The sequence below is a fragment of the Batrachochytrium dendrobatidis genome (genome assembly GCF_000203795.2).
Source record: "Batrachochytrium dendrobatidis JAM81 unplaced genomic scaffold BATDEscaffold_1, whole genome shotgun sequence".
NCBI lineage: Eukaryota > Fungi > Chytridiomycota > Chytridiomycetes > Rhizophydiales > Batrachochytrium > Batrachochytrium dendrobatidis.
The window spans coordinates 4,019,314-4,044,940 of NW_006281099.1; the positions used below are offsets into that span (position 1 = coordinate 4,019,314).

Below are 25,627 nucleotides of genomic sequence, written 5' to 3' on the forward strand. Positions count from 1 at the left end.
TGCTGCTTGCCATGTACCAAATTCTGGATCGGCGTTGCGGTAGTGCCATGTAAGATTGATTTCCTTTTCCTCAATAAAACTGCCAGGAGTGCGCTCAGTATAGTGTTGAAACAAGGGGCGTATCGTGGCTCTCCAAGATGAGTCAACTTGATCTACCATTGCATACCATCCATTGCTACTGAGACGACGCTGAAGGGACATGACGCCAACTGTGCCACCATCACCGTCATCATCAACTGCACGGACCACTCGATCGGTATGATCTTCAGTCAATGGCAGGTCTGTTGGGTTGGCTCCAAGATGAGCATCAGTATGTACCATGCCACTCAGACTGGAGTCGATCAAATCAGTAGCTACACTCCCAAAATGGTCAGTTTTGATGGTACGCGCTTCACCAACCTGTGCTCCCGAGTTGGGTTGTACCTGGATCTCGGAAAGACGAGATCTAGTAGAAGAAATCAAATTTTTGATTTCAGAATCATGCATATCAGTAGCAGATCCATCTACACTCGCATCTTCGTCATAGCCTGCACTACCCGAACTACTGCTACATTCGATAGGGTGAGGCAGTTTGGATGGATGTCGATAAAAGCACCCATGCTCGGCACTCAAACCTACTCCAACTTCACCAAACCACTTCATGATATGCTCTCTTGATCGACCAGAAAATATATATACATATACATTGGGCAAAGCAGCCAGTCTGGATAACAGCGATAGCACAGATGCACTTGGTCGAGCAAACTCTGGTAAATTGTGCAATTCAGTCAACGTTCCATCGTAATCCAACAAAAAAATCTTCTTTTTTGTCGAGCGACGGCACAAATCGAGCACATTTTTCGAGGAAAGTTTGGGTAGTCGACGTGGATCGTATTCTTCAGATACACGTTGAAGTTCCTTGACAAAAGTCACACCCCAGTAAGCTGCGGTGTATTTTGTCACATATCGGTACAATTTTTGATGATTTGCCATCCGTACTTGTTCTGACATGGTCACTGCATCATATATTCCCTGTGCAACCTCTTCTGTATCCCATGGATTGACAATGATCGAGCCTAGAATGATGTACATTAAAATATGATGGTTACTAATAAAGTTGAAAGTGTTGCTGATTATTGGATCAAGACACGACACTTGGCCAATGCATTGCTAATTAAAACTATGCCGACATAACTTACCATTGAGTGATTGTGCAGCGCCTGCAAACTCACTAAGAATCAACACACCATGGGTATTTTGCTGTGATGCAATGTATTCGTACGACACCAAATTCATACCGTCACGGGTAGAAGAGACAATGCATGCATCAGCAACAGCATAAAGGGATACCAGCTCTTCAAAATCAACTGATTTATGAATGAAATGAATCGGAGTAAACTCAACCGTGCCTATAACGTGGTGTATTTGACGAGTTTTATCAGTAAACATCAAGTATAGTGCTCACTTTAAAGTTACGTACCATATCGACCATTGATGCGACCAATAAGCTCATTAACCACTTGTTGCAGGTGTTGATACTCTTCGACATTTTCTCGGGAAGGTACAGCAACTTGAACTAAAACAACCTGATCGCCTCGTGACAATTAGCAGTTCATCAATCTAACAATGCAATCAAACAATCGTAAAACACTACCTTTTCGTTCCACTCTGAGTGGTTTTCCAAAAATAGTTCAAACGCATGTAGTTTCTGGGGAACGCCTTTGATATAGTCTAGACGATCTACTCCAACAAGGACCTTGACACCTTCAAATTTTTTTCGCAGTTGTGCAATACGGTCCTGAATAGAAGGCTTTTGCAAACCCTGTTTAAAACAAATCAAAAAAATCATGGCATTAATATTTATATTGCATTATAGTGCAATATAAAATTTACCATTGTGAATTTGCTGGGATCAATACCGATAGGAAACGTGCCAACATGAACCAATCGACCTTCGTACTCTACACCATTTGGCATGGTGTGCAAGCCCAAAATACGAGTGCATGAACTAAGGAAATGCCTTGCATAGTCGTACGTGTGAAATCCAATTAGATCGCAGCTCAGCACACCCAAAAGAACCTGTTTTCTTACAGGCAGAATCCTAGGATTTCAAATGTGTCAATTTAAATCCAGCGCACATGTGGCTCACTAGATTGGTGTATGGCTTTACCTATAGATTTCGCTTGAAGGAAACGGAGTGTGTAAAAAAAATCCGATTTGAACATTCCTCCCTGTAGGCTCTAATCGCTTGCGAAGCATGGCAGGAAGCAACATGAGATGATAGTCATGCACCCAAATGACATCCCCATCTTCAACAACATCCACTAGAGCATCAGCAAATGCTCTGTTGGCAACCTGATAAGCCTCCCAATGATCTTCATTGAAGTTGATTTCTCCAGGATGATAGTGAAACAATGGCCATAGAATGCTAATACAATTGACTAATGTTAGATCGCCTGGTTAAAAGTTTATCGAAATCAGACATTCGAACAAGGGTATGCAATCTGCGATCCAACTAAAACAAAACTTGTACCTATTGGAGAACCCATTGTAGTGCTTATCAGCAACATCATCATCAATAAATACCGGAGCGCAAGAGTATTGCTCCATCAACTGTTTACGAACAATTGCTTGCTCGCTGGGAGGAAGTTCCAGTCCTAAGTCATATCCAACACATGTTACTGCTGCACAATTCACAAATAAATGCCATGGATCAATGGCTTGAAACAGGCTTAATCGTAATACCTGGCCATCCGATCCAAGTAAACGACATTTCCTTTTTTAACCCAGACAAAGCAGACACCAGCCCACCAGACGACATGGCATAACTCCAAGATCCATTCTCGCCATAGGTGAGAGTAACTGGTAGACGATTAGAAACAACAATCAGTCGAGTGGTAGTTGTAGATTCAACCATAGTGTCTGTCATGGTTAATGCAACGATATAAACTATCCGTCAAAGAAACCCAAACCAAAGCTTTGCGATCACAACGTTACCAGCAAGCCCACGTGTTGCTTGGTGATGACAGTATCTGTACAGAGCTTGTTACAGTTGGTGATAAAAGATATCAAGACAGGTGAAATATTTATTTCGATATAAAAGACTCGACTTTATCATGTTTAAAATCGACATTCTGACAGCATCAGGCAGTCTTTTAAAAGTTTTTGGTTTGTAAAATTGCACAATTGTTCAAGTTAATGTGACTATATGTCGAATGCTCAAGATTGTGTCAGAACAAGACCAAATGAGTGACGCTTTGTATTGAATCGAGAGAATCGGATCGTGTCAACAAGCCAGATTGTCGTCGTAAAAAAGACACGAGCAATAGATGATTCTGCTATTCAAATCAACAGTCTACCAATATCAGAGAATATCTCAAACAAGAATCAAGTGTGGTTGAATGAATTTTACAGTATTTTCTAGCATACACAAAATGCTGGTTGCTGACAATTTCAATTATTTTTTCTCTGTTTTCACTAACCCTAACTATTGCAAAGTACAAACCATTTCAACACCGATCCCTGATTTCTGCCCATCTATTGTCATGGTAAGAAAAAGTACTCGCATATCTGCCAACACAGCTGGTACGTCTCCAGCCCGTGCGTCCACTACTACTGTGACCACCAAATCACCACTTGAATCTGCTGCTAAACGCCAAAAAACAGCCAAGGGTAAAAAAGAAGTTGCAATTGCTGCTCCAGAATCACCCATCAATGATGATGCTGATTTAGATAGTAATCATCAACCATCCCCAGTTAAAACCCCAAAATCAAAACGCACAGCTTGCGATTCCATTACTAGCATGACTAAAAAATCTGCTACAAAGAAAAAGACTGTTCTCGAGGTAGATGAAATGGCTGCTTCTATCCAAGATACCGATTCTGCTACAGGAATGGATGACGTAGTGCTTGAAAACAATGAAACATTGCAAGCTGATATCAGTAAAGAAACTGCAGTCGATTCTAGTTGCACTGTTGAAGATTCAATGGATGGTGTCGAAAATGCCACGCCAATCTGTGAATCTACCAATACAGCAGCCACGAAGCAATCCATTGAAGATAAGGAACCTGCAGTTGATCATTCAGCTGAACCTATGGAGGAGGAAAGCACTGTCACTCAACCCATTGCTATTTCCAGCGTCGAAACTACAGAGCCATCTCCTGCTAAACCAATTCGTCAAGATGATCGAGATAATAGCTTTTCTGCTTACCGTCTTATTCTTGGAAATTTAGTCATATTCACTACCCCAAAAGACATCAAGAAATTGCTTACTCAAAACGAAATCTCGTATCGTAACGTAAAAAAAGGTCCCAAATGGGAGTATGCTATTATTGCATTTGATACCGAAGACCATATGGAGGCATGCAGAAAAAAGATGCAAGGCATGCTGTACAAGAAACGTGTTATTGAAGTATCCAATGCTAATGCTCCTCGTACCAATAAGCCTATGCGTCGTGGCGATGAAATCACTGATGACGATCAACGCACCCCTGATGAGCGACTTTTTGATCAGGTCACTCCACTGTGGCGGTGAGTGGTGTAGATTTACTATGTATGATTTGAGCACTTTAACAGTGATGTATTGAATTTAAAGCTTATCAATCCATCTCTAATTTCCTTTATCTTGGCAGACTTCCCTACGAACAGCAGCTCGTTCAAAAACAGAAAACCATGACCAACATATTGAATAAATACACAAAAGAAATGATTAATGTGAGCCAGCCCTCTAGCCCGCATAGCAAAGCCACTCGCGAGTTACTGCTGCAAAAAGCCGAGGTAAGTCCTGAGGTGACTCTAGCCGAGGAAGCCCATCAAAATATCATAAATCAGATGTCCTGGGTGCGCAAGGCTAAGGCAGCATACAATCGTGGACTTTTGTTTCAATTGAACGATATTCACCCATCTCCTGTAACTGAAGGATACCGAACCAAATGCGAATTTTCATTTGGAAAGGATCCAAATGGTGAGATTGCTGTTGGGTTTCTCCTTGGTGGGTTCAAAGATGGCACCACTTCTATTATGGGACCCAACAAATGTGTTCATGTTAGTGATACCGCCAAAAAGATTTCTACTATTCTTGAGGGACTGGCTGAAACGTCTAAACTGCCAGTGTATGATCGTGAAACCAAGAGTGGATATTGGCGTTTGGCTCAGGTTCGTACTCCATCTACTGGTAAAAGTAAGTGTCAATTCAAATCGTGTTTCTAAATCTATACTATAACGCACAGTCAAGCGTGAATGTTAACCATATTGATCTTGATTTAATTAGACATGGTTTTTCTTCAAGTTGCGCTGTATGACGAAGCCACAGATGCCGAAACTTCGGCTCTAGCCAAGGCTGAAAAATCTCGTATTCTTCCCTACATCAACGAGCAGGCAGAAAAGCTTGGGATCAGCATTGAAAACGTTTTATATCAAGAATCCTCTGCTTTGTTTTGTGGATTCAAGCCAAGTGACTCGTTTGAAATTCTCCAAGGATCCAGTACTGTGACTGAAAAGCTGTTTGACTATACGTAAGTGACTATCGTTTTATTATACAATGACGATTTTTAATTTTATGGTTACATTGTTGGCCAAACTTGATTCACATGTATATTGTCTAATTTCATTATTGTTGTCGTGTTGCATTAGTTTCAAAATTTCATCCGATTCATTTTTCCAAATCAACACTCCTGCCACTGAAGTCTTGTATTCGATTGTTAAAGATCTTTGCCTGTCTAGTCCTGTTCTTCGCGATTTTGATCAAATAGAACAAACGCAGGACTCTGCTACAGTAGACTCGACTACCAAAGTAGAGCAAAATACTGAGGAGTCTGAAAGTGTTAGTGTTACAGAGTCTGAAATACCAAAAACAAAGGATGTCACGCCATTAGCCTCATCCAGTCCGATTGATGGTAGCAACACGGTTCTTTTGGATCTTTGCTGCGGTACTGGCACAATTGGCATTACTTTGGCCAGCCATTTTAAAAAAGTGGTTGGTGTTGAACTTGTTCAGGAAGCAATTGACAATGCGATTGTAAATGCACAAGATAATGGGGTAACCAATGCAGTGTATCTGTGCGGTAAAGTAGAAGAAAAAATTGGAGAAGTATTCCGTAACCATGTTGGTCCCGAAGATCAAGTTGTAGCCGTGTTAGATCCTGCTCGTGTTGGAGTGAATGGAACTGTCATTGCAGCCATTCGAGCGTGTCGCCATCTTAAACATGTAGTGTACATCTCATGCGATGCCAAGCAAGCGTGTAGCAACTTTGTGGAATTGTGTCGTCCAACATCGAAGCGCTACCAAGGCACTCCATTCCGACCTGTTCAAGGCACAACTGTGGATTTATTTCCACACACCATGCCATGCGAGTTGGTCGTATCCTTTGCTCGCGAATAATCGTCGACTTGATGCAAGCATATTGTTGAAAAGTGTGTCAACTATCCATTCAGAGTGTTGTGAATAGATTGTTGCAAACTGCAGTAATAATGTTGAGCAATAAAAAGCGAGTTTCATTACAAAACTATTTTGGGTTCTTTTTTTATAAAAAGCCATGACTGCAATGGATATTGAAGACCTGCTTGCCTCGGAATCAGGCCCAGCCGGCCATGGAATCGACAATGTCACAGAGTCGATGTTTTTTGATCCGACTTCCCAGCGCAAGTCACAGGGAGTTGTCACTGTCAAGACATTCAAGAAACAACCTGCAATCGACTTGTGGAATCCCAACATCGCAGACACTCCAGTGGATATATCCACCAACAGTTTTTTGCCTGGACAGGCCAGTGTGTTTGTGAAAACATGGGGATGTGGCCACAACAACAGTGACGGAGAATACATGGCTGGTCTTCTAGCTGCTGACGGCTACAATGTTATTCTCGATCACAGCAAAGCCGAAGAAGCCCAAGTGTGGGTGTTGAACTCGTGTACTGTTAAAGGTCCATCTCAACAGACTTTTGTCAATGACATTGATAAGGGGAAACTTGCTGGAAAAAAGATTGTGGTTGCTGGATGCGTTCCACAGGCTAGTCCCAGTAATGACGAATGGAAAGGTCTGAGTGTTATTGGTGTAAGTCGGCTCATGAATTGGATAGTTTCGTGTAGGATCGTACGCATTATAACACTATTACCACTGAAATAGGTTCAACAAATTGATCAAGTCGTAAGAGTTGTAGAAGAAACACTCAAGGGAAATACTATTCGATTGATGAAAGAGGCCAAAGAGGTGTCTGCTGATGGTGTCAAGCGAAAGGCTGGAGGTGCTCGTTTGGATTTACCAAAAGTTCGCAGAAATCCATTTATTGAAATCATTCCCATCAACACAGGCTGTTTGAATCAATGCACATATTGCAAGGTGTGTGGTTTGGGTTGTGCTATATCTACAAGTACCAATTTGAATACAAACCAGTCCTTTTTTTTTGAAATTGCTGAATTAGACTAAACATGCTCGAGGAGATCTAGGATCATATAGTTTAGCAGAAATCATTGCACGAGTCGAATCCGTGCTGCATGAGGGTGTCAAGGAAATCTGGCTTACTTCAGAAGATACTGGTGCATATGGGCGGGATATTGGTGTATCTATTGTTGATCTTTTAGAAGGAATTTTGGTTGCAATGGATAAACATATTGTTCAAGACGCTATGTTGCGTGTAGGCATGACCAATCCTCCATACATTTTAGAGCATCTTAAAGGAATTGCAAAAGTACTGAATCACCCCAAAGTGTATTCGTTTTTGCATGTTCCTGTACAGGCTGGATCCACAAAAGTGCTGGATGATATGCGTCGTCTGTATGCGGTTCAAGATTTTGAGCGTGTAGTGGATGTATTGAGAGAAAAGGTGCCTTGTGTCACTATCGCCACAGACATCATTTGTGGTAGGCTGTATTGATGCACTATAAACTCATTGTACAATAATTCGGAATGCCACTCGGGCATTGTCTGTTTTACTTTATTCATGTGTAGTTTATTCACTATATTTTTATCTACTCTAAACATCTAGGGTTTCCAACAGAAACAGACGAAGATTTTGACGAGACTATGCATTTATTGGAAAAATACAAATTCTCAGTTCTTCATATTTCTCAATTCTATCCACGTCCGGGAACCCCTGCAGCTCGCATGAAGCGTATTTCAACCAATATCGTTAAAAATCGTAGCCGTCGAGCCACTACCTTTTTTGAATCATACACTACGTACGATTCACTTGTCGGCACCATACAAAAGATTCTTGTAACAGAGCAAAGTGCAGACGGAAACCACTATGTCGGCCATAATAAGCCGTACCAACAGATCCTTGTGCCAAAAAACGAAAAGCTGATGGGTCAGACATTTCATGTTCGGATAGTACGAGCCAGTAAATTTTATTTGATGGGCGAGCCTCTGCAAGACGATTTGGATCGCATCGACAAAAAGACGGTTGAACTGTCACACGGTGAAGTTGTTCCTAAACGGATGCCCAAACTTGTTCGAGTTAAGCGTACTGTCAAAGTAGTGGCCGACAATGTTTATCAAGATTCCGACTTTGAAGATGCTCAATCCGTATCTGGGGAAAATGCAAAGAGCAATTCTAATATCAAGGCACGTAGTGATGGTGCTGAGCTGAGCATGAAATCTGTTGCAACGAATATTTCTGACAAGGATGCAGTAGTAAAACGCAATCCACGGAATCCGATCATTGTATATAGCGCAAGAGCATTGACTGTAGGACTTGTTGGACTATGGGCGTGGAAAAGCTCTAATATTCGGTGGTCGCTTAGGCTTGGAGCTATCGTTGCTGGTGTTATTACAACAGAAATGCTATTTGCATCACAATAACATACTTTTGTATCTGATTTTCACAATACATTAGATTAATGAATCGTGATAGTGCCACATTTGTCATTACGATATATTCAAACTTTACATATCAATAACCAAACATCAGATGTATACTTTTACATCCATTGAAACGATGTTATTTGGCTTGAGTTGTTGGCATTTGGAAATCACTTTTAAACTTCAAGATAAATGCATGTAACCATTATGGGTATGAAAAGACGTGTGTTTATATTACTTTTACCAAGGTTTTAGTTTCTAACCAATACAATTATCATTTGCACATCCAAACCCCGCTCATCACGAAATACATATACTAGGCAACTATTGAAATCAATTTGATGAAATAGTTCAAGAAGTAGTCATCCAAAATACAGAATCTTCATTTAAAACTCGATAACAGCCACAAGCCAAATACTATCGTGTCCATCATCAGTATGATCAAATCTGTTATTCTCCCAATGGTCAATATTTAACGATCGTGCGTGTCCATTCCCAGAAAAATCACACTTGGTTATTGGTTCAAACATGTCTATATCATCTAGTTTCACAGGTGCCATATGATCGAAAGCATACACTCGATATGATATGGATTGGCAGCTTGATTGAACACCACTTGTGGATGTACGACTACGCTGTAATAATGCTTTGGCACCATATTGAGCAACACCATCTACATTGTTCTGCATGGATGTAGCATCTGATGCATTCAAAGGCGCTTCAGCATTTGCTTGCAAACCAGATATGCTATTGGATGTAGCAGATACAGACAAGTCTGAAGTGCAGTTGAATTCATACGAGAGCACCAAACGGTACTGCGTTCCCGCACATACCACAGACTGCGAGTAAATCATTAATGGTGAAACATCTGAATCTCCAGCTGCGCCAGTCATAAGATGTCGATGAGCAGCAAACTGATCACGAATATTATCGAATCGAACACCAAAACGAAACGGAGGCAGTTTCTTATGTGATGAATTGGTAGATTGTCCAAACCCAGCAGTAGATATTGTTGATATAGGCATGCTCATATCTGTTGAGCTCTGAACAAGACTACTGGAACGAGATCGACTTTTTAATGAGGAGGTAGGATTGCTCAACTCAGCCTGTAACCAATGGCTTTCAAGAACAATGTTTGTGGGGACAATCCCATCACGTTTGACCACCTCCAACTGAGGAAAAGTCATATAAGTATACGTAATACTATGCTCAAAAATCTCTTTGACAATGAGAGACTGGTTTTCTACCGACGAAACTGTATTGGCTGGAGATACACGGCGAGTACCATTTCCACGACGATTCGATTTAAGAGGTTTGATTTTCCGATGTTTAGTATCCATAGCTTGACTGTCGCGCTGAGCATCAGACTTGCCACCAACTTCATAATCAAAAGTCACAGACGATGAGTCGCGCTTTGAGTTGATTTCAATGTCACTGTCATCGGAAGTATGTTTGCTTGGCAACTCTTCATCAGAATCGAGTTTTCGCTTTTTGGATGATAAAAATCCGTCAAAAAGAGATGAAAACAGTCCAGCTACACTTGACACGGCAGGAACTGGAGCAGGATGCGATTTATTGTTATTTTCCTGAGCCTTGTTGGCATTCTTGGACGCACAAGCAACATAATGCTCGTCATTCTTAACTTTGGCTTGAGGCTCAAAAGTAAGATCAAAAGATGTGTCTATTTCATCAAACACATTTGCTGATGACTGCTGGCAAGAAGTATTGCTAGTGTAAGGAAAATCAAAAAAGGAAGTGGACTCAAAACCATGCAGTGTGCCATGGGTTGTAAGCGGTTGATTTTGATTAAATTTGATCCGAATGATTTGAGTGGTGATTAGATATCGATCAAAATCACAACGCACGCATAGCCAGTCAGATTCGATAAGCTTTTTGATCCACGACATGGGAAGAACAGCCAAAAATTTAACGATTGGAGATATTGCTGCTTCCACGTTGCTAGTTTGAAGATCAGTCGACTGCAGATGCAATTTGACTTTCTCTGTATTATTGCGCTGAACTTGTTTCACAGCACCTGATGTTGCCGATACCATTGGTGTATTGTCACTAGATACAGGCTCGGCAGCCACAGCAGCAGTCATTGAGCCAATATCATTTAAAGAATCAGCACTGGTGTCCTCATCACAACTGTTTTCAGCATCTTTATCATTCATACTGCAGAGACCAATAAATCGGCACAACGATGCAGTGCAAAATCTACTTAATTGTGCATGATAACGAGCTAGCAGCACTGTGTATTGATGCTGTGGCCCATAGGACGTAGGCTTGGCAAATCCTAGTGGATCCAAATGATCCAATTGTAATGCAAGAACACCAATGTTTGAGGTGCACGACATGACAGTAGCGATCTGCCTGACACTATATTCAGCAAGATCTTCAAGCTCTAGAAAACAAGCTGCAGACAATACGGACATTGCAGTTGACTCGGTTAAAATCAGTTTGCGTTGAAAAGAGGGATGAATTGTGTACAGGTCTCGTAATGCAACTTCTAAGCCATTAGTAGTGATACGAGGATCAGTATCGGTGCGCAAAGAAATGATGGCACTGGCCAGATTCGATAGCAACAACCCTCGAAAGAATGGTGATTGCATCAATACGATGCGATGCAGACGAAATGTCTGTCCACAGCAAACAACAGAAATGTCCGAAAAGCGACCCAGTTCATCTAGTCATTGCATCGACATTAGAATTAAAACTAATACGACTACAGCACGATAGTCATTGAACATGAAATTATAATACAACTCTTACATTCCTGCAGCAAAATGTTGCTACGAGCCTTGCTGAATGCAGACTCGGCCTTGATTGGCGACTTGTGTCGCAACTCATTGACTGCAGTATGCAGAACAGGAGTAGATGCAGCTGGGAGTGTCTTGGTTACTGTATCTATAGTATCTGTAGTAGTTTGAGGGGTAGAATTAGCAACAGGAGCTACGACAGGAGTCCCGATTGTAGTGTCAGTAGAGGTCGTCTTTGGAGAATTGACCACTGCATGACAAGTGTTGGATGGTCGCTGTCGAGCGGGATCGCTAGTAGCAGACTCGGCAGGTTTTACATAACGAATCGATGCAGAATGGGAACCAGCAAGCGATGCAGGGAGAGGAGTGTTCTTAAACGACACATGGCTAGGATATCTATCATCGCTGTTCTTTCCACCACGAACACCAACAGTAGAGCGGTCTGTCATCGAATAAATTATCAATGATTCGAGTCAAACCAATGTTAAACTATTTATTGCACTTCATCTTCACGATTCTTTTTTATAAACTGGCTTTGGTTGATGTAAAGCTACGTGTCCATCACTGCATTGAAACTCATAAAAACATCAGTTATATCTTGTTGAAAAGTATCGAATCTTGCCAATCTTACTCTTCTGTTTACGCTTAGACTCGTCAATAGACGCAGGTGAATCAATCACTTGGTCAACAAGCATTCGTAATGCCAATCTTGCCAAGATTAAGGTTTATCAACGTCCTTGAAAACTCGACTAAATCTGGTGGTCGAACTGTTGCATTCGTGATTCCTGCCATCAATAATGTTTCTAAATTCGCCAACTTGAAAACCATTGTATTGCTTTCATCAAGACATGATGCATCCAATATATACGTATAACCCAATGAAAACTCAATCAACTTTACACTATACATTAACAATCCCGATCACTCGAGTAATTTGATCCGACAGATCCAGCCATATATAATATCACGTGGCATTCGACATGCAACAAAACCTTCAAAATTACTACTTGTCCACCATATACTATGGGAAGGTCAGCTAAATTCTTCCGGTTAGGACAAACCAAAGTATGTTGTAAATTGATCATTGCATAATGCTAGCTATGCACTCACTAACTCCATCATGTATAGAATGAACGAGACCGCATCAAAATATCAAAAAATACTAAAATAGAAAAACCAACATCAGAAACCCAAAAAAAAGTCACTGACATCAAGACAGCAGTTGATGCTGCTCTATCCAACGGCTTGTCAGTAAACGACATTGTCATGCAACCCGCTTCATCCACCAAATCGCATACCAACTTGTCACAATCTGTACAATCCAATCCACAAACTCCCGTACTGGATAAACGAGGTGTGCCAGTCAAGAGTAAAGTGCTCGACAAAGACTATGTGTCAATGATGAATAGCAGAAGGCTACAACAGCCAAAAAAAGCAACCAAACAATAATACACTAAACTTTTACTGATTGTTGGCTAATCAAAACTGTTGCGATTGATGCACTGCAATGAAAACCCTATATGAATTAAATGCATTTGAATCTTGATTGCCAAGTGTTTGGAAACCAGATTATAATACTACATTTGTCAATCAATTCAATGGACCAGTTTTAAACATCATGTCAGTCGTCCAACCAGTCAACAGGATCGCAACTGCAAGTGGTTGATCATCACAAGTGATTTTCACTCTGTTCGAACCTGTTCAGACCTGTTCAAACCTGTTTGATCCATATATGGTTTTATTCATCAAATGGTAGCTTGACAAAACCAACCATATCGCATATTCTATGCATGGTCATTTTGTCCAATATTACACCAGATAATTCAATACCAACCATTGCAGCATAATTGAGAAACAAAGTTTATTTGGCATTTTCAATAACGGACACAAGACAATCAAGACAAGAATCGAGTTGAGTCAGAATGTGGGCTACACATGGATTGGTTCATTGATGGACAAGTAACTGCACAACAATTAAATGAATTAATGTATCAACATTGACCAGACTGTTGTATGGAGCGTTCAAGTATGGCCAAAAGACATTCAAACATTATATGCAACTAGCTTATTTGATAGTTTAAATATAATAATCAGATTAAACCATGATGGCAGTGACAAGACACAGCAGACTGGCTGTCATTGCACTCATCCAGACACCAGATTCATGAACACCTGCTGCTGCTGCTTTGGCAGGAGTGTTGGCAGTACCTGCTACTGGTGCGCCTGCAGTTCCAGCTGTATTGGTGGGCGGTGTGCTAGCAACAGTCGATGAAGGTAACCCAAATCGTTGCCACGGTGGAGGCTGGGGAAGAGCGTGAGGATTCAGGCCTGCCTCGCTGCAGGTTTGGTTGATCATGACGGCCACGGTAGTCAATCGCTCTGCTTGAAGGGTTGCGTTGCCAGAACATTGATTGTAACACAGACTATACATAATAAATACATGGATTGTAAGCCATCGTAGTGGTTGCAATGACCAAACACTGTCAAACTCATAGCATTTCAAACTAGTATTGGGAATGACATCTCATGCATTGCATATACCACGACTTACTCTCTATTGACATTACGGTAACATTCGCACGCAGTGTACAAGGTCTGATTAACGAGTTTCTGAGGCACACACGTAGCAGCTTCGAATTGATCAGAAACTACCAGACATAGTGAAAAGGTGTCCATGCATCCTTGTGCTGCAGTAGACATGGCGTTGGCTAAAAGTAGCAATGATACGGCGGTGTAGAATGACATTCTGTAGATGAGCAGATTGGTGGTGATTGTGGAGTTGAGATTTTAGTTTTAATGTTCCGATGGCGGACGCAGTAGTCAAATTCGATGATTTGAATTCAAGTAAACAGGTGTAGACTGGCGGAGTTTAAACAAAGATGCAAATAGTAACAGTACAAGGTTAAACTATCAATGGCAACAAAGTCGAGTATAAAACAAGATTCTGAAACTTGTGGCTATTATCAAGTTGTATATTCACACTTAAATCGGATTATTTACATATCCACACTACTGCATTGCCAACAACTTTGATAATGATTCGAAGGTCATCAATCATTTACAGCCGTGTTCGCGTAAAATGAAGCACATGTTTATCTTGCAGTGGATGCTTCAGGACAATGGTTAAATGCGTTGTTTTCCTACTGGATATTGGCATTCTCAGTTCTTCAAAACACAATGTCCACTACATGATGCAAACACAACCAAATTATAGTTTCGAATTGGAATCATCCTACTTTTGGCATAACCATGCATTGTACAGTCGTCAGATTCATTGATTGCAATGAAGATATTGAATTCAACTGTTCTAATGTTAATCAGACTCTACAACTTTATCATTGTTGTATTCTAAAATGTCACAAATACGTTTGTGTTCTAATCTAACAGGAAAAAAGATTGTAATCTCAGGAATGCAACTGTTGTTTCGATGCCAATCAGTAAGAGAAACCCCAACAAATGAATTCAAAACATAATATTGTCGAGTAAATGTGTGAGAACAAGCTGTTTATTATTATTTTGGTGGTATTCCGTTCTACGTGAATACGATGGATTGGCAATGAGCGCAAGGCAGAACTTTTTGCAAGTTTCGGCTTTTCCTTTGGGATCAAATTCTGTTCAAGCTCTTTAATGCTCATTGACAATACGAGGACTTTGCTGCTGGAAGCAGCACCACAAGTCGATTCGGACCTACTCGACTATGCAAGTGTTTTGGTCTTCAAGACTTTTTATCAATGCATTTTGGTTAATTCAAGACTGCATTGGCTACTTCGTGCCTTGTTGATTTAGCCAAGATTCAAAGTTGACATCAACACTAATCCTAATACGATCTTATTATACAGATGCTTGGATACTTTAAAGACGAGTCTAACGATCATTCATATGAAGCATTGTATGACTTTTTGGGTCCTTTGTTGGATGAAGCAGGTGCTACTACTGATTTGATTCAGGACTTATGCCAGAGATTTGCAGATATGAATTCATCCAACAAGACTAGCAAGTCTGGGGAAGTCAAGGCTTTGGAAAGCTCCATGACCATGAGCCAAACCACATCCAATACCTTGGAACTCACGCAGGCTCCAAAAGCTGGCGATATCCGCCATATCATGTCATCTCGAGGTCCAGGTACAAGTTTAGTCGATCAGCGCAAATTGCTGAATGCTGAAAAAAAGATTGCTGAGAAGAGAGCAGCCAGAGGTGGATACACTGGAGAAGAAGATATTCCCGTTTGGAATCCCAATGTCAAGCCAGCGATCATTGTTAATCAGACCAAGTCACAGTCAGTGGCCGACAGCCGATCCAAAGACATCAAGTTGGAAAATTTCGATATTCAGTATGCTGGCAAGCCTATTCTTACCAATGCTAATGTTATGCTGGCTTTTGGTCGTCGATACGGTCTTGTTGGAAAGAATGGTATTGGAAAATCAACGTTGCTGCGTGCGATTGCACACAAGGAGCTGGTAGTGTCTTCACACATGCGAGTGTTGCATGTTGAACAAGAGGCAAGATCTAGAAATTGTATTTTACAGATTAGATTTGTTTATAAAATTGCTTTTAGTGTAGATTGATGATTCAGTCTACACGAATTTGCAAATACTTGCCATCATATCCACGTAAATGCAACACTTTCAACTTTTCTGCTTTGGAATAGACAATGGTTGAATGTGTTGTTTTCCTACTGGATATTAGCATTCTCAGTTCTTCAATATTCTAAAATTTCAGATACATTCGCGTTTTGGTTCAAGAGAACAGAGATTGTAATCAGAAATGCAACTATTGTTTTATGCCAGTCTAAATCTCATATTTGCTTTAAAATGCTTATTTTAGATTGCTGGAGATGATACTTCAGCTATTGACTCTGTGTTGCAAGCTGATGAAGAGCGCGAGTCGCTTATCAAGGAAGAAAAGTCTACCAATATTAAACTGAACAAGACATCTACGCCTGCTGGCGAGATGGCTGCCTTGAACCAACGACTCAAGGACATATATGCAAGAATGGAAGAGATTGAGTCTGACAAAGCAGAATCAAAGTAATATCATAGGAATTGCATGTCGGTACTATTTTGGCATTGGATATTTATGCACTCGACTTGTTTTACACATTATTTTAGAGCATCGGCTATTCTTAACGGCCTTGGATTTTCCCCTGTCCAGCAACAAGCGGCTACCAGAACTTTTTCTGGTGGATGGCGTATGGTAAAGTGCATCATTTTTGGGCATAACTGCTGCATTTAGTCATGCATGACTATTTTATTTTAAAATGTGTCAGTTTAATATTGACTATGGTAGTGTTTCCAACTAATATTCAATAGCGGCTTGCACTTGCACGTGCACTATTTTGTCGTCCAGATCTTTTGCTTGCTGACGAAGTGACCAATTATCTCGAGTAAGTTGATTCAATAGATTATGCAATTAAAAAGTGTATGTATTTGATCAACACACGCCACGAGTTTAGCCAGCAATACTGACATTACTACAGTTTTCCAGCAGTTGTATGGCTTGAAAACTATTTCCAGAATTGGCCTGCCACCCTATTGATTGTGTCGCACGATCGATCATTCTTGGACTCTGTATCAACAGATATTCTGCACCTCCATTCAAATCAGTTGGATCACTATCGTGGAAGCTTTACCAATTTTGTCGCTACTCGACTTGAGCGCAAGCGTAACCAGATTCGTGAATACGAAGCTCAGCTTCAGTATCGCCAACATTTGCAGGCTTTTATTGATAGATGGCGCTATAATGCTAAGCGTTCTGGTATGTAATTTTTTAATAAGGCATACTGTTTGTATTGACTGGATTTAAGCGAATCTTTTAATTTGGAAGATGGCATTAATCCAGATGATACTGCCTAATATTAGCCCAAGCACAGAGCAAGATCAAGATTCTTGAAAAGCTTCCACCTTTGGTTCCTCCATCCAAAGATGACATGGAGGGGATGGGTGAAGGCCAGGACAGTATTTATTTCAAATTTCCAGCTCCTGAAAAATTATCGCCACCTATTTTGCAAATGACAGATGTATCTTTTGGATACACTCCTGATCGTACAATTCTCAAAAACATTAGTTTTGATTTACAAATGGATTCTAAAATTGCTGTTGTGGGTCCCAATGGTGCTGGTAAGTGTTATTGTAGATTTTGAAAAGTAATTTGCTGGATTCATTGTGCCGAGTTTGATGATCAGTTTTTTTGAATACCAATATCTGGACTACTGCTTGTATTTTATATACTAGGTAAATCAACATTGGTACATTTGCTTACAGGAGAAAACGCACCCAAGAACGGTATATGCCATCGCCACGGCAGACTTCGCCTTGCACTCTTTTCGCAGCATCATGTAGATCAACTTGAGTTGGGTGGTAGCTCTGTTCATTTTCTTGCATCCAAGTTTCCTGGAATGCCTGAAGAAGAGTACCGTCGTGTTTTGGGCAGATTTGGACTTCCTGGCATGTCGGCACTTCAGCCTATTGGCACGCTTTCTGGAGGTCAAAAATCTCGTGTAGTATTTGCCTGGATGGCTATGACTAACCCTCATGTTCTCATTCTCGATGAACCGACCAGTGAGTTGCTGTTCAACTATTCCTGAGCTATATATGCAAGCAAAAAACTAACTTGTAATTATTCTAAACTATATCCACTATACAGATCACTTGGATATGGATGTATGAAACGCTTGATCCATTGTTGCTGAGCTAAATTTGTTGTTGAATGTTCTAACCATTGATTTCTGTTTTTTTTCTGATGTGGTGATAACAAATATGGCCTGTAGTCGATCGATGCTCTTTCAGCAGCACTTCGAGAATTTAAAGGCGGTATTGCGATTGTATCTCACGACGAACAGTTTTTGGATGCTGTCTGCAACGAAGTATGGGTGTGTGACAATGGCGGTCTTACCCGCTTTGAGGGAAAACTAGGTGTTGGTGATGGAGTTGTTCGACAATACAAAAAGAGCCTTAACATTGATGGCATTTAAAACCATATTCACGTAAACGGAACACTTTTGTATTTATCTTAGTCACTGCCCTATTTTGCTTTAAAATAAACAATGATTGAATATTCGTTGTTTTCCTACTGAATATTGGCATCATCAATTCTTCAAAACACAATGTCCACTATATGATGCAAACAATCAAACTAGTTTTGAATTGAGGGTATTTCTTGTCTTTTGCATAGCCATGCATTGTACAATCACCAGATTCATTGATTGCAATTCAGACACAATTCAATTATTTTAAATTCTGTATAAAGTCGTATTGGTATCCAAAAACCTCGAATATGTTTGCGTTTTAGTTCAAGAAAACAAAAAACGTGTCTAGTAGATGTGGCGAGAACTATCATTCCATGAGACCAACTACTTATTATCCACTGAACATCCTAGTGCTCTATTTTGCGCAAGTACGATGGTGATAAAGCCAACATACGCGTCATGTGCAATAAACCAAAGTGACAAAATACTTGAAACTCATATATTTTAACAAAAAGTGTTTTCAAGGAATCATTTGAAGAGTATACAGAGCAAATATTACGCATATAACGATTTTATACGTGAATTAGCAGAGTAGCAGTTGTGTAAAGGACAAAAAAGTACAGCAGTCAGTGGTTTAGAGCTACTGCAGTTGTATTATTCAAAGCTCCATTTTATGTGAATATGACTGTAAAACGACTTTTGAATGCAGACATTACAAAAATAAAATTCAATCAAGTTGCCTTGCGCTTAAGCCCAATCAATTGTTTTTGGAATGAAAAGGCATGCAAATAATCATTACTTTGAAACATGGTGTTTTTTTCAAGCAAAGGGATGGAAATAGTATTTTTTGGTACAGGGCAATACACAAGTCCAGAATCTATACAGTTTTCGCCAATTGACATGACGGCAACTTGTCTTGTTAAGGTAGCAAATGGTGGAATACGCATATGAGCCATGTCGGGACAATCTGTAAAATTTGCTGAAAAGTATGCCGAGTCCTTTAATTTTTCCGACATGTATTTTTGTCCCGGACATTCGTAATTGGAAATAGAATCAGGAGATACTTGCTGTAATAATGGTAATGAACAAAATGCTGTCGACGCGACATTGTGATCAGTCGGTGGTTGAGCGACACAATCAAAGGGTGCTGATGCACTATGCTGTGCAAAAGTGAACATGTCAGGCAATTCGGCACCCATTTTTTTATTCAGATCTAGTTGGTGCTGATTGGTGCTGGCTACAAACTGGTGAGAAACGGCAATGTGATTTTGGTGACTATTCCGATTGCTATGTGTATCCACATCATCATTGAATGACATTTTGGCGTGCTTCGTTGGGATATGAAGGCTCTCAGCATCTAGCATAAAAATCATGGACTGAGTTTGAAGTGACATGGCATGGAATGATAGTGGTACAAGGAAAAGAAGGTGTTTTATATAGGTTTTTGCAATTAGATCCAATGGTTACTGGTGACGTAACACAATAATGAGAATTCGAGATATTATAGTTATAATCATGTGTTTAATCCACCCAAAAAACTGTATATCCACGACGAAAAGTTACAATCTTGATGGAGCTAGACCATTTGATCTTGATTGTAAAACGAATAATTGCAAAGCATTCATATGTAACCTGCACCCAATTACTACTCTAGTTTGTTCCGGGTACTAAAGTTTTATATTTGTAACCGTATTCACGTAAAATGAAGCATTGAATAAGGATGTCAGTATATAACAGCTAGTTTACGCCAAATTCACTACAGTATTGTCTTTTAAACTCTTTAGCTTGGTGGGCTTCTCCTGGTGATTGGCACAAAAATAGTTGCATTGCTCAAATTTCAATTTTTGTTTTAAACTAGGACGCAAGTGTATCCAATCTAGTTTGACAACAGATATGGATTTGACTAACAATCAAATCCAATATCTGAACTGTAATGGACAAGTCTGGTGATCATACACTGTATGGCTATACCAAAAGTGGGGAAAAGACACGCTCAAAACTATAGTTTGTATTATATGATGGTCATTATGTTGATCAAAGTCGATTTCTAGTAGAAAAGTGCAGCGAATATTTAGCCGTTGTGTATTGACAAATACGAGTTCCGTTTTACGCGAATATGGCTCGAAATCCAAAAGTCGTGTAAAAGATCCAACAGAATAGTCACCAATCATCTAAAAGCTCAATGTTTCTTCACCCCGCACTACTGTTCATCCATTCCAACTGAAAAAAATAAGATATAGTTATAGAAAAGAACAAATGTTTACTGAGACTTTGTTTTGGCGAGGCATTTAGCAATAACTGCAGTTTTCTATAGACAAGAGTTACATGACAGTAGGTTGTAAGTACAATAGAATATCGACAAATTACTCCAATCAAAACACACCTGAGCGCGGAGGCGACGCAGGTTGTGACGCTCAAAGTCAGTGAGAGCAGCACGAGTAGCACGCTGCTGGATCTTCTTGGCCCATGCAGTCTGGCCCCAAAGACCCAAAAGGTCCTGCTTTTCGACCATACCCTTGAGAGCATAAGAGCCAACACCGCGAGGAATCTTCAAAACAATCGAGGTAAGGGCAAGACGCTTAAAGGGAAGAGACTGGCGAGTAACACCGGTGGTGGGACCGTCAACGAGAACCTAGAGATCAAGCAATGCCCAAATAATATTACAGATTGAAAAGAATGAGTACAGATGAATCCGACAACTGCAGTAATGTCAATCCAACAACATACTCGTCCGTGATCAATGATCTCAACAATAACGGCAAGTTTGCCAGCATCGGGACCAAAAGTAATGTTGACAACGCGGCCAACCTCAACAAGTCTTGAGAAAGTCTACATAATATAGCGTTAGTATGGCAAGATTATACTTTTGTATCCATATCAAGTATAGCATGCAGCGAGGTAACTGCATATTTAGCAGGCCACCGAATTCAAGTCCTGGATAGTTTACAAAATAAAGACTCTGCCCATCCTGCTTCAAATGTTGATGTTTCAATGATTGTAAGCAATTTAGTAGTACGTAATTCAAGTTGAAATGTCAACTCATGCAATAGTCTGCTATAAGCACAAGACATGCTTGGACTTGCAAATGTACTATGAGCAGTTGGATGGGCAGCTTGGTGGTCCTTTTGCATGCATGCATATGCTGTTTGATGGATGGATGCATCAAGAGATGCACAAATGAATAGCAAGAGGCATGGCACAATACCATTGGAAAAAGCGTGAAAGTGTGGGCAAACTCGGCCAGAAACTGCTTGATCGGATAGTTGGACTTCAGTGTACGCCAAATTAATTTAGATCCTCAGGTATTTGGACTTGGAATTTTACAAGTTTCAAGCTGCTGGTTTCTTTTCCACACAACAGCAGCTCCTTCTATCATGGTAATTGCTGCTATTCTTTGGCTTGATTCATCCATCGCATGCATCCATCTGCATGCATCCATCTATGCATTGGTGCACATTTTTTGCTAACTGCATTTGCTTTGCCTCTACCAGCCCTTTGTCAAAGTCGTCAAGAACAAGGCTTACTTTAAGCGCTACCAAACCAAGTATCGTCGTCGTCGTGGTATGTTTTGATTCATGATGTATATGGAATTCGTGTACTATTGCGCATGATGATTGTATAAGCATAGTTCACCTGAAACTATCATGTAGATACAAATTTTCTTTCGCCCCTATCTGATGCAATGCACTGAATATTCCAAGCTTGAATATCAGATCCTCTAGTATTGATCAACTAATTCTTTGCTATTTTCAACAAATTAAATATACGATCGTAGAGGGAAAGACTGACTACTATGCTCGTAAGCGCCTTGTAACTCAGGCAAAGAACAAGTACAACTCTCCCAAACACCGTCTTGTTGTCCGTATTACTGGAAAGGACATTGTCTGCCAGATCGTCTACTCTAAGATCCAAGGAGACGTTGTCATGGCTGCAGCTTACTCCCATGAGCTCCCCAAATACGGCATTAAGCACGGTCTTACCAACTGGGCTGCTGCTTATGCTACCGGTCTGCTTATTGCTCGCCGTGTTCTTACCAAACTTAACCTTGATTCCAAGTATGAGGGTTGTGTCGAGCCTGATGGAGAATACTACAAAATTGAGCCTATGGAGGATGGTCCCCGTCCTTTCCGTGCTTTCCTTGATATTGGTCTTCGTCGTACCACCACTGGTTCCCGTATCTTTGGAGCTCTTAAGGGTGCTGTTGACGGTGGCCTTGCTATTCCTTACAGCGAGAATCGTTTCCCTGCATACAGCAAGTCTGACAAAAAGTGTGATACTGAGCTTCTTGCCAGCTACATTTATGGTGGACACGTTACCGAGTATATGGAGTACCTTATTGAGGAAGATGACGAGGCTTACAAACGTCAATTTGCTACCTATATTGCCGATGGTATTGAGCCAGCAGATCTTGAAGACATCTACAAGGAGGCTCACAACAAGATTCGTGAGAATCCTGTTGCTGAAAAGAAGGAGCGTAAGCCTCTTACCGATGCTGAAAAGGCCAAGCTCAAGTCCTACAAGCCCCAGCCAATGAATCTCAAGCAGCGCAAGAATCGTATTGCTCAGAAGAAGGCTGCTTTTGCTCGTGCTCAGTCTGCATAAATATAATCATATTTTATATCACCACAATACAATTTCCCTGTTCACTGGGACATGTGCTGCCTTGTTGCGGTGTCTGACTGACTTGTCCACTATTATATTGTGTTTTTAGTATGAGAGTATGGGTGTGGCATAAGAGGGCATTTAAGAAATATTTCATCTCTTGACATGAATGGAGATGATTGAACAAAACTCGTCAGATCTGGTTTAAAACATTGATTTGAGTTTTGTTTCATAATATACTTGTTCATAAATGAGCACAAATGTCGACAACGTGGCCGAGTGGTTAAGGCGCCAGACTTGAAATCTGGTGTACTCTGTACTCGCAGGTTCGAACCCTGCCGTTGTCGCTTCTTTTTTTTAATTTTTAATTCTTTGATGTTTGGAATTATTTGATAAACCCATTCTTTATACTCGAGTCATTTTCTACAAGGCTCAAGAATGAACAATTGGAGCTCTAATTCTTGCAACATTGGTTGAATGGTTGGTAAACCCTGTTCAATGAGTTGGTTTATGGAATGAAATGTTGTCTAGAATAAGATGCGTGTTTGGGAATACTACATATCATTGTTTAACAAGTCTTGACAACTTGATCAATCTTCAAATATGCTGTTGAAACTTTTAATGCAATGGTATATTCAACTGGATTCACCTTGCATTATTGTTTCAATATGTTAAATTTCAACTGATTTGCATCAAATACATGATCAACTCATTCCAGTTTATTTTACATGCTAAATGTTCAAGACATAAGCATCATTGTTTATTTCTTATCAAGAGATTGTGAAATCACATTGGTGGATTTGGTAAAATCTCTGCGTGCTTCTTGAATGGCTTTAGCTGCATGAGTCAGACCAATTGGGCTAACAACGAGCATGCCGGGAGGAGCCATCACAGCTGCTGGAACAACTTTAGAGAGTCCTAGCTTGACACGAATTGCAGGGATACTTAGGAGATACATTTGCGCAATCATGAGCACCGTGCTGACCAACATATATATAAATACAGCCTAAATTTCACGCAGTATTACAATACATTCTATTCACATCAACTATAGCCAACGAGTCCATAACACGAAAAGAAACGTACCACTGGTAAGCCGCCCATTACAGGAATCATTACTACTGAAGCAACACGCATGATCATGAGAATCATAGCACTTTGAGGAGGAGAGCCAGTAAGTTTGGGCGAGTACTAACATGACGGTATATGATAGAATATCAACACAATGCATCAACAACTCCTAATGGAAAACACCAAGATCCAACTCCTACCTCCATAGTAATTAGCATGCCAATCGAAGAAAGAATGGGAAGAATATACGTGGGATCGGCAGTAGATAGATTAGTGATCCATCCAAACCCTCCAGTGGTAAATCCAGGAACAGGAAGCTCGGCCATATATTTGATGGCCATAAACACAGAAATAAAGATTGGAGCTTGAATGATACCCCAGCCAATAGAGAGTGGACTGATATTATTGTCCTTGTACACTTGAAAGAGTTTTTGAGCTTCGCGTTGAGATCCAGCGGTATCACCAATACTTCGCAAGTGGGTGACTCGCTTTTGAATAGGATCAGTTTTGGGACGTAGACCTCCCAACACGGCACCAGCAACCTGAGCCTTGATTGCCAATGGAGCAACAATAATTCTAACAATGATGGTCAAAGCAACAATGGTTGCCCACCAAGGCATGCCGGAATAAACATAGATGTATTCTGAGATGATCTGAAATAATCCCACTGGATTATAATTGGCCAATCCAAGTGAATGCAGATCGCCAATTTGAGTAATGGCACCAAGTGCGGTCTCTGTCATAAGATCTCCAATGTTGGTTCCTTCTGCAATAGCAGATATGGGTTCTACTGGAATTTCGTTTAGAATTTGATCTCCAACAGTGCTGGCCGTATTAGTAGCATTTTCAATCGATGGGGCAGATACAATGGGAGCGTCGACAAGAGCCTGAGTAGATGTGGTCGTTGAAGCTCCAAAGAATGACCAGAATGAACGAGATTGTGATACCTTGAAAGAATGTATAGAATTACATTTTGTATTGAATCTATTAAATATCATGATTGCAACAGTATCAAGTAGAAAATGTTGACATGGCATTAATGCGAATTAGAATGCATGGCTATAAAACCAACCAAGATACTGAATGAATACACAATTACCTAGTACTTGAAAATAAAGAATTCTTTTGATTGCTACTCCATGGAAATCTTGAAGAAGATAATGATCGGCTTTGATGAATGGCAGCAAACGGATGATGCGATCGTAACGAGTCCAAATGTAAAGAGCTGCAAGACACAGTCAATGCTGATAGAAAACGAAAAGTTCCAGTTATATTAGAAGCAGATGAAACACTGCGAGAAGCAACAGTAGTGTGGAATACTGCAGCAGCAGTCTGTGGAATCATGACTGGCTCAGCAATCAATGCAGTAATTGGGAAAATAAAACTCGACTTTCTATTCAAAATGTATTTCACACTGAAAACAAAAGAAGCGAGAATAGGAGGAAAAATATATTTT

At 40.4% G+C, this 25,627-nt stretch overlaps 11 protein-coding genes across 11 annotated transcripts; 5 read left to right on the forward strand and 6 right to left on the reverse strand.

The window, feature by feature from the left end:
- Positions 1–873: 873 nt before the first annotated feature.
- Positions 874–2,896, reverse strand: BATDEDRAFT_9063 (alpha,alpha-trehalose-phosphate synthase (UDP-forming) TPS1; the record flags this gene model as incomplete). The annotated part of the gene is made up of 8 exons (XM_006675009.1): positions 874–1,055; positions 1,179–1,388; positions 1,460–1,565; positions 1,631–1,801; positions 1,873–2,080; positions 2,150–2,407; positions 2,513–2,636; positions 2,725–2,896. Coding segments are annotated over 8 exons (1,431 nt in total), but the record flags the coding sequence as incomplete, so codon positions are not given.
- A 588-nt stretch (positions 2,897–3,484) lies between these two features.
- Positions 3,485–6,479, forward strand: BATDEDRAFT_34298 (uncharacterized protein). The gene is made up of 5 exons (XM_006675753.1): positions 3,485–4,510; positions 4,612–4,756; positions 4,811–5,159; positions 5,250–5,493; positions 5,612–6,479. Exons 1-5 carry the CDS (start codon positions 3,525–3,527, stop codon positions 6,357–6,359), a joined length of 2,472 nt encoding a protein of 823 aa, XP_006675816.1. The 5' UTR covers positions 3,485–3,524; the 3' UTR covers positions 6,360–6,479.
- A 250-nt stretch (positions 6,480–6,729) lies between these two features.
- BATDEDRAFT_1672 (uncharacterized protein) lies at positions 6,730–8,346 on the forward strand (the record flags this gene model as incomplete). The annotated part of the gene is made up of 4 exons (XM_006674820.1): positions 6,730–7,029; positions 7,102–7,314; positions 7,397–7,835; positions 7,961–8,346. Coding segments are annotated over 4 exons (1,338 nt in total), but the record flags the coding sequence as incomplete, so codon positions are not given.
- A 787-nt stretch (positions 8,347–9,133) lies between these two features.
- Positions 9,134–12,229, reverse strand: BATDEDRAFT_34299 (uncharacterized protein; the record flags this gene model as incomplete). Its single annotated transcript, XM_006675754.1, has 3 exons — positions 9,134–11,461; positions 11,548–11,976; positions 12,166–12,229. The coding sequence occupies 3 exons, from the start codon at positions 12,227–12,229 to the stop codon at positions 9,162–9,164; spliced, it is 2,793 nt and encodes a 930-aa protein (XP_006675817.1). The 3' UTR covers positions 9,134–9,161.
- A 328-nt stretch (positions 12,230–12,557) lies between these two features.
- BATDEDRAFT_86033 (uncharacterized protein) lies at positions 12,558–12,983 on the forward strand (the record flags this gene model as incomplete). The annotated part of the gene is made up of 2 exons (XM_006676100.1): positions 12,558–12,599; positions 12,663–12,983. The coding sequence occupies 2 exons, from the start codon at positions 12,558–12,560 to the stop codon at positions 12,981–12,983; spliced, it is 363 nt and encodes a 120-aa protein (XP_006676163.1).
- A 646-nt stretch (positions 12,984–13,629) lies between these two features.
- On the reverse strand, positions 13,630–14,234 carry BATDEDRAFT_85245 (uncharacterized protein; the record flags this gene model as incomplete). Its single annotated transcript, XM_006676373.1, has 2 exons — positions 13,630–13,957; positions 14,086–14,234. The coding sequence occupies 2 exons, from the start codon at positions 14,232–14,234 to the stop codon at positions 13,630–13,632; spliced, it is 477 nt and encodes a 158-aa protein (XP_006676436.1).
- Positions 14,235–15,637: 1,403 nt separating this feature from the next.
- Positions 15,638–18,504, forward strand: BATDEDRAFT_8026 (uncharacterized protein; the record flags this gene model as incomplete). Its single annotated transcript, XM_006674898.1, has 9 exons — positions 15,638–16,049; positions 16,369–16,561; positions 16,643–16,727; positions 16,844–16,917; positions 17,011–17,288; positions 17,393–17,650; positions 17,765–18,091; positions 18,177–18,193; positions 18,301–18,504. 9 exons carry the CDS (start codon positions 15,638–15,640, stop codon positions 18,502–18,504), a joined length of 1,848 nt encoding a protein of 615 aa, XP_006674961.1.
- A 725-nt stretch (positions 18,505–19,229) lies between these two features.
- BATDEDRAFT_22476 (uncharacterized protein) lies at positions 19,230–19,892 on the reverse strand (the record flags this gene model as incomplete). The annotated part of the gene is made up of 1 exon (XM_006675515.1): positions 19,230–19,892. One exon carries the CDS (start codon positions 19,890–19,892, stop codon positions 19,230–19,232), a length of 663 nt encoding a protein of 220 aa, XP_006675578.1.
- Positions 19,893–20,758: 866 nt separating this feature from the next.
- Positions 20,759–21,706, reverse strand: BATDEDRAFT_85243 (uncharacterized protein; the record flags this gene model as incomplete). Its single annotated transcript, XM_006676374.1, has 4 exons — positions 20,759–20,806; positions 20,882–21,130; positions 21,226–21,327; positions 21,704–21,706. The coding sequence occupies 4 exons, from the start codon at positions 21,704–21,706 to the stop codon at positions 20,759–20,761; spliced, it is 402 nt and encodes a 133-aa protein (XP_006676437.1).
- A 166-nt stretch (positions 21,707–21,872) lies between these two features.
- Positions 21,873–23,100, forward strand: BATDEDRAFT_29395 (ribosomal 60S subunit protein L5; the record flags this gene model as incomplete). Its single annotated transcript, XM_006675578.1, has 3 exons — positions 21,873–21,875; positions 21,990–22,059; positions 22,274–23,100. The coding sequence occupies 3 exons, from the start codon at positions 21,873–21,875 to the stop codon at positions 23,098–23,100; spliced, it is 900 nt and encodes a 299-aa protein (XP_006675641.1).
- A 740-nt stretch (positions 23,101–23,840) lies between these two features.
- On the reverse strand, positions 23,841–25,515 carry BATDEDRAFT_34302 (membrane insertase OXA1; the record flags this gene model as incomplete). The annotated part of the gene is made up of 4 exons (XM_006675755.1): positions 23,841–24,106; positions 24,187–24,291; positions 24,372–25,155; positions 25,271–25,515. The coding sequence occupies 4 exons, from the start codon at positions 25,513–25,515 to the stop codon at positions 23,861–23,863; spliced, it is 1,380 nt and encodes a 459-aa protein (XP_006675818.1). The 3' UTR covers positions 23,841–23,860.
- Positions 25,516–25,627: the final 112 nt, after the last annotated feature.

Excerpts from the sequence above, each read along its gene's own strand:
- BATDEDRAFT_34298 (XM_006675753.1), top strand. The coding sequence starts at position 3,525 with ATGGTAAGAAAAAGTACTCGCATATCTGCCAACACAGCTGGTACGTCT. Across the intron at positions 4,511-4,611 it reads CAGGTCACTCCACTGTGGCG|ACTTCCCTACGAACAGCAGC; the intron begins GTGAGTGGTGTA and ends TTATCTTGGCAG. Across the intron at positions 5,494-5,611 it reads GAAAAGCTGTTTGACTATAC|TTTCAAAATTTCATCCGATT; the intron begins GTAAGTGACTAT and ends GTGTTGCATTAG.